The 15,690-nt window shown below is 37.9% G+C and overlaps 1 protein-coding gene across 1 annotated transcript in view; it reads right to left on the bottom strand.

Annotated features, from left to right (window-relative positions):
* Positions 1–10,483: 10,483 nt before the first annotated feature.
* The window catches only part of foxj3 (forkhead box J3), a 75,601-nt gene continuing 70,394 nt past the window's right edge, over positions 10,484–15,690 (bottom strand). The window contains exon 12 of the mRNA XM_022209805.2: positions 10,484–15,577. Coding sequence (XP_022065497.1) covers positions 15,465–15,577 — 113 coding nt within the window. The 3' untranslated portion in view covers positions 10,484–15,464. The remainder of the gene's footprint in view (positions 15,578–15,690) is intronic.

Here is a 15,690-nt window from a genome sequence, read left to right as displayed (position 1 = left end):
AGGGTGAGCTTTGCGCATTTGTTCCCCCTAATATAACTTATTAAATCTGCTTTAAAACTAATGCCTGCTCCTGCAGCAGTTGTTTAGTTATTTAATAGATTGTTTTAAAAAATAAAATTTCAAAAAGCACAAAATTACAGAACTTTTTCAAGCTGATTTGTTTTTAAGGTAAAATTACACGGTGTTCTCTCTGGCAGCGTAAGCATACACTGTTGTAGCTCTCATAAAGGTCATGATATGAAGCTATTCATAAATAATACAATCTTTATGAAACTGAAGTCAGTGGGATGCGGACAGATGGTCCGTGTATCATCCGATCATTCCAGTATTCCATTTAACCTGGCAAACGAAAAACAAAATAACGAAATTTGACTTCCTCACAGTCTAACTTGGTATCAGAATTCTGTGAAAACTGTGAGTTCTGAATAAAAAAAAGGCTTGAAACTTTCCTTTCTGTCAAAGTTTACAGTCAGAGCTGACTCATGTGGCCCTGAACCATCCCCTAGTTCTGCTGCTGTAGGCCTCAGCTGCTGAGGGATTTCCCATGATGCACTGAGCTCCTCTCCTCTCCATATGATTATATGCCATCACTGCATGTAATTAACTTTGTGTCTTCTCTCTCTTGTAGTTTGTGTTTTGTGCTCTCCAAAGCTCACATTTCTCATCTGCACTGGCTGACCTCAACGGCCTGATGAGTCTTTATTGTTCTCTTGTTTGTCTGCTGTGCTTTTGTCTCTACATTCTGCCCCCACTCCAACCATTGAGGCAGATGTCTACCATGCCAGAGACCAGTTCTCCTGCAATTTTGTTTCTGTTGAAGTAATTTTTTCATCCTGCTGTCAGTAAGTTTCGGCCTAAAGGGAATATTTAGATTTATTGGGGTTCTTTCTATAATAAAGCACTGCAAGGTGGTGGGAATAAAATGAAATGAAATTTAGCTGAATTGGAAGAAAAATCCCTAAGTGAGCAAAATACGGTAATTTGACCTGTTTATTCTTAACTAAATACAAAATCAAAGCACTAGATCACATCTATGCAAGCTTAACCCTTGTGTTGTAATTACCAAAAAATGTTGTTGCCTTGTCTGAAAAAAGTCCAAAAAATCAGAAAAAATCCCCAAAATTTATAAGGAATTCGCAAAATATTCAAGAAGAAAATTCCTGAAAAGTTTCCCTCAAAAGTTTTATTTTTTTTAAATAAAAAATCCCCAAATTTGACAGCGAAATTCACTGGATTTTGGTTGATTTTTTTCTTAATGTTCTTAAACATTTTTTTTTAATTTGTTTTTTTCCACCAAAAAAATGTTCAAAAATTTCCTAAAACAAATTTGAAAATGTGGAAGTTTTCACTGTGAAAAAAAAAATATATATATATATATATTTTCCACATTTTTAAAACTTTAAAACGGGTCAGTTTGACCCGAAAGACGACAGGAGGGTAATATATACAAAAATCCAATAATGCCATAAAACAGTCTTGCAAACTGTCCACAGTGTCCCTGAAACAACCACAGATGTTAAAGCTGGACACAGAATGATACAAATCTAATGTATGACAGTTCTCACATCGTCACCAAACTCTGTCCTCTAAAGAAAATACAAGAAATTATGACAATAAACACAGCACAATTCACAAACCTGCTCTTATATGTCTTCATCTCAAGACTAGAACAAGGCAAACAGTTGCAAGAAAGCTCCAGCAGCTGCGGATCCTGTTAGGCTGAACTGTAACTTGCCATATAAAGACTTCCCATAGATTGTAATCATATTGGCACTGAAAAGGCAAATAAGGTAAGCATGGCAGCTACCTCCACTGACAGGTTGAGTCTGTGGCCACTAGAGGCTGCTGTGATACCATAAACAGGTAGTTCAGTCGAATCAAAGTCTGTGGCTGCAGATTTGTGGCCTGTGGATAGTTAGAAGCATGGTTGGAACAGGGTCGGTGTCAGAGCAGAAGGTCCTGGATGAGTTGTAGCATTTGTGAGCAGATGTATGGTCTATGGAGATTCTCACTAAACACTGTCTCTGTACCACATGGTATGTCTGTGTCTGATGAAGGTGTTTGTTTCCTGTCAGGAATCAAAGGTAACCCTACCATCCTCCTGCTAATGGTCTGTGTTGCAGCTTTTTAAGGCATGCCTCTGTGCCATATGAGGACATAGCTGACAAGTTCCTACTCTATGATTGGGTACACCTGAGGGCACTCAGCCAGGGGTTCTATGTTAATTGCATTTCCTCCTCTGAGTTTTCCTGTTGTATTTGTTTTAAAATATCCCAGAAATGCAGTTACACAGGACAAATCATGTTGTAAATAATTCATTTCCTCACCTCATTCTGTGACCTCAGTCAACGTCATTTAATCAGATGTGGTGACTCCTATCCTCTCTCTTCAAAAGGCTTCACCTCGGCCGCACAGTGAAAGAGGAAATTTCTCTGCATTTTATGACTGTTTTTAGACCTTATGCCCATAAACCTCGAGTGTTCACATTAATATTCAAGCAAAGACGTATAGATGTACCTAAAGAAAAGGACAAATTAGCCACCTAACACCACCAGTACATATTATTATTTCAAAGGAACTGAACAAACTTCTTAAGGTTGGACCCCTTTTTGTCTTCAGAACTGCCTTGATTCTTCATGGCATACTTTCAACAAGGCGTTGGAAACATTCTTCAGAGATTCTGTTCCATATTGTCATGATTGCATCACACACTTGCTGCAGATTTATCGGCTGCACATCCATGATGTGAATCCAAATAGCAAGTCAGATAGTAATTCTTACTAACACACGGCACACAACTTTGATGCAAATTCTTTATTTGCATTTCGTGTGAGCAAGATTCAAGCTCAATCTTATACCTTTGGAACAGTAACTTGTCAGTGCTCTTTGGTGAACACATTTACCTTCCACCTAATTCACAATTTCTTGCTCTTTCAGGTTTGCAGATACATGGATAAAGATATACTGCAGAAAGCTGATATTAGAAAACATCACCCTGACTAATTTATCAGTGTGACTCCACTTCTTATATGAAGCATAGTTGCTAATATAAAACATTATTGTTCATTTGTTTAGTCATCTTAATGTCTAAATGATATTTGCTTTCGTAAAGGAGAATGTTCCCGTTGTAAACTCATAAAACTTACAAAAAAATCACACTGTGAGAGGTCTTATAAATGAGCATTTATTTCATACAGGCTCCTTAAAACAAGTGCAATTAAAAGCAGGCAGCGGTTGTGATGAGATATGCAATTTTAATGCAGAACACAGCTTGAACCGTTTAATTGGAACACAGTGTCCCCTTCACCATCCTAAAAATATTTACTGTGTGCAGGAAGAGTCGTGCACATGTAGCTGGTGCTGCAGCATGTCAGAGCGTGATTAATAGGAGACCTCTGCGGCTCCTGCTGCTGGACAGAGCAGGGAAAGTGATAGGCCTTCATGCTCTTTACCAGTATGCAGGACATGCGTGTTTTCTGATGCATGTGGGCTGCTGCAGTGTACAGTATGCATCATCCACGAGGGAACCATACGTTCTGTGCGTAAAGTACATTAGATGATTTAAAGCTGAACAACGATCGATGCTTTCCCAACAATATCAAACAAGTCACAAGTGCAAAGTGGTCATTGTTCATGAATTTCTAAACAAAATCACGATCACTCAGATGAATCAGAATATTCATATAGTGTCCCTGTAGTCCCCTTTAAATGGACAAATGTAAGTGTTTTACACCAATATCTGATCTCCTTTTCATGTCGCTCAGTGCTGCTTTTAATAGTCAGCCTGTCTTGTGTTCACATTTTATAACTTTCCACCACATTTCAGAGAGAAATTTTATGTAAAGCATTTTTGCTCAATTGTACCTAAAAATTAAGATTTCATACAAGGCATATAACTTCACCATTAAATATCAGGCCTTGTTTGAGTTTACACAACCAACTGTGTATGAAATCATATACTTTTACATTACTACTAAATTAAAATGAGCTCCACTTAAGTCAACATCAATGCATGAATCATTCTTCTGAGTGAATATATATTTTTTACCTTTGATACTTAAAGTACATTTTGCTGATAATATTTCCATCCGTTTATTTTTGTTGACACATGACAGCGGTCCTTGTACTGTTAGACTCTATTCACATTGATGCACTGTTGAGATCTTAAGTCTGCGCCTCCTCCAGCATTGATTCAGGTGGGAGAACAAACGCATTAACTTGTTTGCTTCATTTGGATATTGGTGCAAAGATGCACTTTTGCGATGTAGAAACCTTGGAGAACCTGCTGTGTGAGAAACCTTCAGGGGAATTTTCTTCAGCCAAGATTCAATGTCGTAAAACTAGTTCTGCTCGGTGCTTTTCTTGCTCCATATGGCCCCAAACAGTTGCTTCACCTTTACTTCAGTGTCCTGAAACAGGAGACGGAACTGTAGGTGTAAATTACAGGAACAGATATTGCTATTTGGACACGCTGTCAGTCTTGAAAGGTTTGATTTGTTATTTAACAGGAGGGATTTGGGTTGTTTTCCAGGAGTCTCAGCTGTACTTTCTGTTTAACAGGCTAAACAAAGATGGTTAAGTAAGGCAGAATTACCTGCTAAACATCAGCTAATTGTCACTGTCAGCCTGCTGATTTAACGTTCAGCTACAGGCCCACTAGCTGTAAACACTTTAGTCTGGTGTAAAACTCCTAATAAATAATGCCTCTGATTTTTTTTCTTTCTGTCTTTGATGTTGCTTTTGAAGTGATTAATATTTCAAACAGAAAGACATGAGGCCAGGTTTTCAGGCACTGATGTAATTTCAACAACAAACTATTTGCTAACAGTTGTGGATTCAAACAGTATATTTGGTGACATTTGTACTCACATGTGTTCACCGCAGTTTCTTTGATATAGTCATCCCAATAAATCCAACAACGATAAAAGACATCAGTGTGAAGAACGCTGCTCCGAGCACCACCCCTCTGTTTAGAAGAACTGGGAGATGAAAAAAGACTTTCAGTGTTTGCTTAACCCTCCTGTTGTCCACATTTACAGGCACCAAAAAATATTGTTTCCTTGTCTGAAAAAAAATCCAAAAATTCACCAAAAATTACCCAAATTTCTGAAAATTTGAAAAACCTTCAGGAAGAAAATTTCAATAATTCCTTAAAAGTTTTCCTTAAAAGTTTTATTTTGAAAAAAAATCCCAAATTTAGCAAGAAAATTCTTGTAAATATTTTCAAAAAATGAGCAAAAATCTTCAAAAAAAATCCTAAAAATATCCAACATGATTAAATGTAGTAAAAATAAAATTTCTAATATTTTCTTTAAGAACATTCACAAAAAATCAACCAAAATCCAGCGAAATTCGCTGGATTTTGGTTGATTTTTTTGTGAATGTTTACAACAAATTTTTTTAACATTTCTTTTGTCCATCAAAAAATTTTCAAAGATTTTGAAAAATTGTTGAAAATGTGGACATCAGAAGTTTCACTGTGAAAATAGTTTTTTCCCCCCACATTTTCAAACTTTAAAACGGGTCAATTTTGACCGACAGGACAACATGAGGGTTAAAAAAAATTGTTGTAAACATTCCCAAAAAAATCAACCAAAATCCAGCGAATTTCGCTGGATTTTGGTAGATTTTTTTATGAATGTTCTTAAGAAACATTTTTAACTATTCTTTTTTTCCACCAAAAAATGTTCGAAGATTTCCAAAAAAATGTTGAAAATGTGGACATCAGAAGTTTCACTGTGAAAATATCTGTTTTTTTCCACATGTTCAAACTTTAAAACGGGTCAATTTTGACCCACAGGACGACACGAGAGTTAAATGTCTCTACAACTGGTCACGATTACATCCTGGAATGCTTGAACGCAGCACAGAAACAGTAACTTCTCAGGTTAGTAGGCCTATGAGAGAAGAAGAATATGATGCCGAGAGACAATTTTACTTTGTGGAGAATTATTAATTTTAAAAAATGCTTTGAAAATAGCTGGGTGTTGGATTCTTACCTACAGGCCCATCTTCTATCAGTGTAACTGCAGCTATAAAATCATCTTCACGCAACCGAATGTGGCTGTGATTACCGCCTTCCACAGCAGCAGGGACAGTTTCAGCGTTTCCATCAGTGACAGCTGGTGCAGGAGTGGTGACAGGTTCCTCAGTTATCATCTCTGTTACAGCTACTGGAACTTCCTCAGCAGGGTCCAATACATTCTCTATGGCGACAGTCTCATCTGTGGACTCTGTGACAGGTATTATAACTGGATCCTCTGATTCACTTTCCTCAGCAGGGATGAGAATAACAGGAAGCTCTTCTTCAAGTGTACTAGGAGGAGGTTCACCTGCATCTGCGTTGTCCTCTGAAGCTTGATCTTCTGAAGGAATGACTGAAACAGGTGCTTCTGGAGCTGGATCCTCCACATCATGATGTTCTGGAGATTCACTCTCTGCTGCAGCAACCACTACTGTTTCATCTTCAGAGGCAGCTATACTACAGTTTCCTCCTCGGAAAATTCCTCTGAAGTTGCAGCTGGAGGTGCTTCAGGGTCTGACTGAGATTCAGCTTCATCTGGATCTGCAACGGGGACTGGTTCTGGTTCTTTTATAACAGCTGGAATTACGTCCTCAGCCGGCGGTTCCTCAGGAGATGGAGCTGCTTCCCCTTCAGCAGCTGGAATGTGTTTCTCCTGAACTGGTTCTTCTTCCTCTACGGGTGTGATTTCCTCTGGACCTGGTTGTTCAGCAGCAGCAGGAGACTGAACAACTTCAGCAGCTGCAAGAACAGTTAGATACACATTTAACTGCTTCACCAGACATTTGATTGGATCTGTAAATTAGTCAACAAAAGAACTGTACGTAATCTGCTTCAGTTAATATAGTATCATTAGTACAGTTTCACTGAAGTCACAGTTTATTTTGGAAGTGCTGAACCTGTCCTAATAATCTGTGTTTTCTCTGTCTGAGCCAAAGAAAATTATCTTTTGATTTGATTTCAAAGTTCCACCATAAACATGAGACATGAGTGGCCATTTTAAACGGTCTGAAGCTTAACAAAAGGGCAGCCATTTCCCACAAAGTGAACTCTGCACTGAAAACACTGTCAGATTTAATTATGGCACATTATGTAACAGTTCAAACCATCTTCAGTGACCAGATGCAGACGTGGAGGGCTTACAGCAACCCAAGTTTAGTTCAAACCTCTGACGTGGTAGCATTCAAACAGGGGCAGGTGTGTCATTCAGCAGGTCATGAACGTATTTTGAGATAAGCATGCTTGTTAATCACATCTGAGAGTTCAGGCAGAGGGGTTTTAGTCTCAGTTTATGGGGGTGACTGAGGTAGGTTTCCAAACTGAATGCTAATTTTTATTATTCACAGCTAGAAAACACCTAAAGCAGCATTTGCCTTTCCCTGCATTAGACTCTGTTGACTCACAAAGCTACCTGTTAGGTAACATCAAAGTCTGGTTTGTCCTTATTAAACAACATTTGCAAACTTCTGTAAAATAAATATTAAACCTCCTGTTGTCCTCATTTCCAGGCACCAAAAAATAGTTTCCTTGTCAGAAAAAAAAAATCCAAAAATTCAGAAAAAAATTCAACAAAATTCAGAAAATTTGCAAAACCTTCAGGAAGAAAATTACAGTAATTCCTTAAAAGTTTCCCTTAAAAGTTTTATTTTGAAAAAAATCCCCCAAATTTGGCAAGAAACTTCTTGCAAATATTTTCAAAAAATGAGAAAAAAACTTCAAAAAAAATCCTAAAAATATCTAAACTGATTACATATATACCAGTAAAACTTCTAATATTTTCTTTAAGAACATTCACAAAAAATCAACCAAAATCCAGCGAAATTCGCTGGATTTTGGTTGATTTTTTGTGAATATTCATAAGAAATGTTTTTAATATTTCTTTGTCCATCAAAAAATTTTCAAAGATTTTGAAAAATTGTTGAAAATGTGGACATCAAAGTTTCACTGTGAAAATAGTTTTTTCCCCCCACATTTTCAAACTTTAAAACGGGTCAATTTTGACCGACAGGACAACACGAGGGTTAAACTAATCATATAACAATATATATAATTATATTAAATATTACAAATCAACAGAATAAATCAGTCTATTCAGTAGATTCTGGCATTGATGTGATCATAAATCAACAAATACTGTTTAAATGTTCTTCCATCAATCTTGTGAATTAGTTATAAAAATTGCAGCACAAAAATCAGCTGATAAATAATTATAATATTCACAGTCAGGACATTATTTATCAGGGCGTCAGATTTAGATACTGATCATATTTAGGTTAATATATACTGTGCGTAAAAATCTGTCTAAATCCATATTAAGGTTAATTTGCCATTCCTGCAGTTCTTTAATAATTTAGTAACGTAGCTTTACAATAATTTAGCATCATTTAAATGTCATGAAAGCCACACAGGAGCCCATTTCCGTTAATTATAACTGCTCTCTGAGTTCAACCACCGCAGGAAAGAGTTCACATGAAAGGCGTGTCTTAGGTGTTGGTGAGTACAGCTGAACACTGAGGAGAAGGATGAGCAGGAGCAAAGAGGAACTTTTCAACATGATGTCGGTCTTGTCAGCGTCCTTTCCTTCTTGGTCTGAGTCAAACTCTCAGCTCCTAATACCTCCAGAACCGTGGTCAGACTGGTGGCCCCCGGTGAAAGTGAATATCCTGCAGGGGTGAGGCTCTGGTGCAGTGTCAGTGCGGACACGTGTAGTGAGGTGTCACACCATACGGAGGGCGAAGAGAAACCTCCTGAGACACGATCACATGGATTTCTTTCACAGCACTACACACCAGGCTCTCCTCTGACATGCGTTACAATTCCAACAGCTTGAAAAAGATTAAAAGGATACCAATTCCTGTTTCAATGTGGAGCTAAGCAACATATGGCTGCTTCTAAGCAATACATAGATTAAAGAAATACTTTCCCACAATGGAGAGAAAAACTCTCTTAGCAAGAGCTGAATTCATTTTCTAAGATATAAATAAAGGTCTTTGCTCTGTGAACGCAGCACCCAGTGGCATGCAGAATTACCAGCTCAGCCACCACATTAAATATTTACCCTATCTTAAACTGATGAAAGGATATACTAGGTTTTAATACTTCCATTAACTGAAGTAGAGCCTGAACGAATATTAAACTTTGCTACGCATCGGTTCACAGGGCATATTTTCCTCTGCACAAATTAAACTGCTGGCGTCTCTGCAGTGTGGACTACTCTCCAGTGGTTACATTAAGGGGGCGATATCACATTCTTTGGGAGTGATAAGAAGTTTCTGTGTTTTTAAAAGTGGTAGTCATGGGTATTTATAATATTTAAGGGTAAAAATGTTTGCTTTTAACAACCTCACGACTGAAGCTACAACAGCCAGATCTCATATGTTGTCACACAACACGGGCTTGACAAAGGAGCATTCAGAGTACAGAGAACAGAGTGTGACCGCAGAAAAACTATGTTATTTTTTTCATATGCCTTTTGTAAAATGTAAATGTGTATGTAAATATACAGATTTTTATACATGTTGCAGTGTAAAGCAGCTCAAACATGGGTCAATAAATAATTGTGGGACTTTTCACATCATAGTTGGCATTTTAGCTGTTTTGAGGCCTCAAACCAACGTGGCCGCCTATAAGCAAACACCACATGGCATTTTTAGAGAAAGATTCTTCTAAAATATTATATGTACAATTGACTAAAATTAAAAGTTATATATAAAGATATCATTGTAAACCTGTCGACATGCCAAAAATCCACACTTGACTCACACACTGCTTCATAATAAATAACTCAGAAAGCCTTGGAGTCTTGCCAGTCTTTTCTTCAGGAGGAAATGACATCATGTGGAGCAGGTCATGTGATCTGGAATTAACACGCTTCCTTGAGAGGTGTTTTTGTAAAGGGTAACTTAGGTGAAAGTGATTTCTCGGACACAGATACAATTTGTTATTTTAAATTAAAATTTGATATGTTGCCAAAAAAGAAATATCTGTCATGATTATCTCAACTTAATAAAAAGAACACAAACAAAATTACTTTTGAATAAACTCATTTTATTATTGTTTAGCTAATTAGAGGGTGGTTGTTATTAAATTGGGACGGTATTTAGTTGACATTTTAGTGACATCCAGTCATTTTTTTTATTAATAAATGATTGTTTCCATAATAATGATGGGATTTGTAAAGACATGATTATAACGAACACAAATAACACTTTACTTTTAATAAAAATGTATGCAAGATATATCCCATGAACTTCCCTCAATTATGAATTGGCCCATATGGTGAGAGAATAACAAGGAACTCGCTTATATTATCTGTGAATGTCTCTCCCTTTTTCTTGCTCAGATTGTGAGAAGTGAAATGAATCTCGACACACAAATCAGCCTTTTGCTGATAATGTAATCTCCATTTACTATAAGCTCAGACGTCCAGGAAGAAAGCTCAAACAGCACATTATTCCACAGTGAAGTTATCATATTTTATTTCTTTAAGTGCCATTCATGCATATTGGGGAAGGGGGTGGGGTGGGCGGTGGTATCGACAATTCTAATAACACTTGAGTTATTTTACAGCACTAAACGAATACAAAGAGTAGCTGTGTCACCTCATTGGACAACAAAAGTAATAAACCGTGCAATAAACAACAAAAGAAAAGAGGACAAATAGGAGAAAAAAATTACAAGAAATGACAAAGACAAAATAAAAAAAACAAACAAACAAACTGAAAAATAAAACACAAACCAAATATATATTATCAACACTGAAACACTGAATGTAGAACCATAGTACAGGTAAAAGGTAGTGTCACACAAAAAGCCAACGCATTTTCATCACATATATACAATATAGATATATACATACTGTCACCCTCTGATTGGACAATAACAAAATACTCTATTCTTTTCCCCCTCCTCTCTTTCGTGAATAAGACCCACCCTCTGCCATGATACCCCACCCCCAAGAGGAAAAAAAGGGATGATTGAAAAGACATATATGTACAAGCACAACAACACACCAGCACTGAATAAAATAGGCCCCAATCAGCAGTAGATGTTGGCAGTTCTCTCCCATTTTGTAACAAGGATTTTTTTTTTTTAGCTTTTTTTTCCCCCAATAATAATAATAATCTCTCTGGCAGGTACATGTTCAGCGGTATTTAAAACCTTAAATTGTCATCTGAGAAAACAAAAAAAGAACTTAAACTCCCACAAGCAGACAGACACAGACACACACACACACACACACACACACACAGAGACATAACGTAAAACCGTGATTGTGATCCAGTCATTGTCTTCACCTTTTTTTTCCCTTTTTAGCCACATCTGTTTGCGTTTTACCTGTGGGCTGATGTGCTCTTATAGTAGCTTTTGTGTTCACAGTCTTCACCTGGAAGAGCGGGAACACTTCACCTTCCTCACACCAGCCGAGGACTCGCGGGTTGTTCTCTGTTTCAGCTCCTTAGAGTCCTCATTAACACACACACACACACACACACACACACACCGATTCTCCTTTATTCGCTGCCGTCTTCGGTTGCAGTCCTCTGGCCCGCACTCACCCAAAAGTCACAATTTGGTTAACTCGGCTCACTAAGTATCCCGTCTGAGCGCTAAAAATTAAATCCTGGCAGTTGAGCAAAACCTAAAAAGTCACTGCTGACGTCCACAGGTGAGGCAATCTTCCACATACACACAGACAAACAACACATGGCAAGAAAAAGAAGCAGAAGTGGACAGATGTGATTGGCAGAGATTTAAAAAGGAAGAAAAAGAACAAGAAGTAGCTGAAAATATAAAAATGAACGGCAGTATCGTTACTTCAAAGAAGAGAACTCGGCTTCTTCTGCACAGTGCAGCTCTGGACAGTTCAACAGAAGATCTACAGTATAACACCGGGCTGGTTATAGTTCCAAATAAGCTCCTATGTGTTCAGAAATATGGTTCAATAACGTCCAAAAAAACAAACAACCATGTGAGACTCAAAAGTGCCTTTTCTCACCAACACAAAGCATCATAAAATCATACAGAATCCATGATTGTCATCCAAAATATGAAATCAAAACTGCGCCCAACTGCTGGAGTCCCTAGCAGCTAATTTTTCTAAAAGAAATCGTTTGAAATTTTGGGGCAATTTTTAAAAAATCTTTAGCTTCCTTGCTGAGATTTAGATGAAGGGATTAATGCCTCTCTTATGTCTGAATCATAAACATGAAGCCACAGCTGGGAGGCTGCTAGCTTAGCGCAAAGACTGGAAACACTGTTCGGTTTATTCTCACCTATTCAGCTCACCTATGATTAAAACATATTTACTGAACAAATGGGATTCTGTAAGGTTTGGGTCTTTTTAGTTTGAAGTTAGCTTCAGGCCACACTTTTCTCTGCTGTATCACTTTCAGCTGTAGCTCACAAACCACCTTTTATTCTTATTTTTTACTTTATTGTCTACATTACTGATTTTAGATGAAAATATGATATACATTTCATCAAATATATATGACATATTTCATCAGTAACGAATGACATTACTTGTGTGAAACCCGAGGCAGATGAATTGTGAGCAAAAAAGTTGATCGTGTGAGAATGCACCGGACAACTGAAGGGAAGCGACACTAACGGAAAGGTGACAAGCGAATAAATCCACCCTTTCACAGCAGGACTAGCAAAGAAAGCTTTTTTAAAATCATTTTTACAGGTCATTTTAGAGCTAATTGTAGTACATGTAAACAGTGCAGGCTGGCACTTGCTGTCCATGTTTACAAGAACAGGCAGCATTACTCCACAAAATGAGACCATAAACTGCACATAAATTGAGAATATAATGTGTTAATTAATGAGCTTCACACGTCTGGCAGGCAGATTTGGACGGTTTAGATGTTTGCAGTCTTTACAATAAGCCTCATATTTACCACGCAGACATGAGAGCGACTTCAGTTTCTCATCTAACTGTCTTAGAGCCAATAAGCAGACATTTCCCAAAATATTGAACTGTTCCTTTAAACAAAGACACACGGTGTCATAGATGCAGAGCACCATACACAGTTCAGCGATATGACAGAGAGAAGTCATCCTGCTCATCGTCAGCTGTGGACAATGCATCCAAACATCAGACAGTCTACATGTGAGTGAAATGATGAATAAGAGGATGAAAAACGGAATTAATAGGTGCGATTAGCTTTCTAGACCCAGGAGGTGCTTTGCATTTTAAAATGGATAAGTAAACAAAAGCATAGGTGTGCAAAGGGCTTTTTTTTTCTTGAACATAGTGTCTCTAAAGTTCAGCACCTGTCTGATTGACGAGCCACTTGTTACAGGACACAGAGGACAGGTTTCCAGAACCGCTGATCTCCCTGTTCTGTGCTTTGAGAAACCCTTTCCACGAAAACGCAAATCTAGTCTTTAATCACTGTGTGCATCTGCTTTTGTGCTCATAGATAGCATAGAGATGATTGCAGCAATCAATCATAGCCCTAAAATTACAATAAAACCGAAACACACACACGCCATATGTTCAACCGACACGCACACACACTGCATGTACTGTATAATGAGTCACATTTCTCATTCTGTTATGATTGTATAATAGCAAAATCTTACGCTATCTATCACAACAAAACATTGGGCAGTTTAAAAAAAAAAGAAGAAAGAATCATATCTCCATAATTTCAATGTCAGAAGTGACAATAAACACTGCATGCAGCATCAAAAGCTTTGATGTACATAAGCGGAAAAATTTGGCTGCAACTCGTTCTTGAAAAGAAACTTGCAGTAAAAAACGAGGCCGATTTTTGACCACTGTAAAGAAAAAGTTCAATAAGTATTGTGAAATCTATTGATCATTAATCAAAGTCTAAATCACACATGTTTCTTTTGGGCAGAGCTGAGCTACTCGTTTCCCCCCGTGTCTTCATGATGACCGAGGCTAACAGTGCGTGATGTGTGCTTCTTATTTACGATGTTCTCAACAAACTAAAGGTGAAGAAACATCTCCTAAAATGTTCATTCAATAAATCTGAACCCTCCTGACTTCAACAACTGCATTGAAAAATATCCTCTGCACACTAGAGTCTGAACTAAAATTGGCATTTTGAGGCCAATTTGACACTTGAGTTTAAAGTTGATATTGTATATTACTTACATAAACAACCAACATTTCACTGTCTAATTTGTGTTTATAACGAATTAAGACACTCAGTCAGACAATTCTGAGTTTACAACTTTCCAAAGAAAGTGTGTTTTTGGAACACAATGCCTCAATGACCTCAAACATATCTTTGACATTTATTTGTTATTTATAGGCCAACATATATTTCAATATCGATACCAATAACAACCGGTAATCAGATAAGATTGAGAAATACCCTCTTGCCCATATTTTCGTCAGACGCTATTGCAGATTACTTCACTGTTATTGAATGATCAAGTCTTGTTTAATGATCAATAGGCATATTATCTAAAACTCATGAACTTGTGATTGGTGGAGCAAATATCAGCCACATGACGCACATGGAGAACCTAAACCTCAGGCTACTTTGGGTTGGAAGAATTTTTAAAGACTCAAATGTCTGACTTCCCTGCGATCATCTTCTGCTCTCTCTCATCAAATTCATTCATCTTTAAGTGCTTGAGACAGAGAACTAAGAAAGAAAGTTGCTTTACTACGATACCTGGTCTATCACGGCGAGTCTGATCACATTGTTTGGCTAAAGAAGCGGACCACGAGACTTTCCGTGATCTCTCACGCTCCCTTTCTTGCTTCCGGTTTGTTGAATATCAAACCTGCTTAAACATTTAACACCCTGTTCAAAACCTCAGTTTTTGTAAACCTAACTTTACCGCCAATTCAGCCACAGAGGGGCCCACTTTCTCCCAAAAGTGATCAACGAGCACCATCACATTACTCACAGAGACGGCCTGTGTTTCTTAAAAAAAACAAAAAACAAACAAAAAAACCTAAACAAATTTTAAAAAAAGAGATAAACTCATCCAAGAGGCAGCTGATGCCAATGTCAACACGAGAATTACAAGCTGAACACGTCGCTCAAATCACATAACAGTTACAGAGCAGGGGGTTTGGGGGGGAGAGGGGTTCGGACTTTGGAAGGCTGCTCGCTAGGGACGGGGAGAGGGCTGGCTGAAGAGCTGAGGAGCATGTGGTTTAGACGTGAATGTGTTCTACTTGTCTCTGGACAAGTTTGTAAGCAATCACTTTGACATGTCCGACTAAATATGATTGTCTTCAAAGTAACATCTTCTAGTTATGTTTTGCTTTTGTAAAATTGTCAGGACTCTGAAGTCTGTATTTCTCCAAAGCTTGTCAAATGTTCTTCTGCATCCCACCCACAGTGGCCTTCTCCACCTGCGGCCTTTCAGCTCAGCCTGGCTTCCTCCGGCTTCCACCTCCTCTCCTCGCTCCCATTTGTTTGCAAAAACGGAGGTCTAGGGGCTAGACGATGGAGTCCCAATCAAAATCATCCTGGATGTCGTCAGCTGGCATGCGATGCATCTGGAAGTTTCTGGTAGGTATCATGTGCTGCTGGTTCATCTGTGCATGATGTGCTGGAAAGACAGAAAGAAAATCAAATTCACCCAGTGGTTTCTTTTGTTAGGGAAGACTGGAAAAATGGATTTGGTGGGTTTGTGCACAAGACAGTCGTTATTGTCACAACAGC

Source organism: Acanthochromis polyacanthus, chromosome 5 (genome assembly GCF_021347895.1).
Source record: "Acanthochromis polyacanthus isolate Apoly-LR-REF ecotype Palm Island chromosome 5, KAUST_Apoly_ChrSc, whole genome shotgun sequence".
NCBI classification, from domain to species: domain Eukaryota; kingdom Metazoa; phylum Chordata; class Actinopteri; family Pomacentridae; genus Acanthochromis; species Acanthochromis polyacanthus.
The sequence above is the reverse complement of the archived record's forward strand: the minus strand, read 5'-3'. Positions and strand labels throughout refer to the sequence as shown.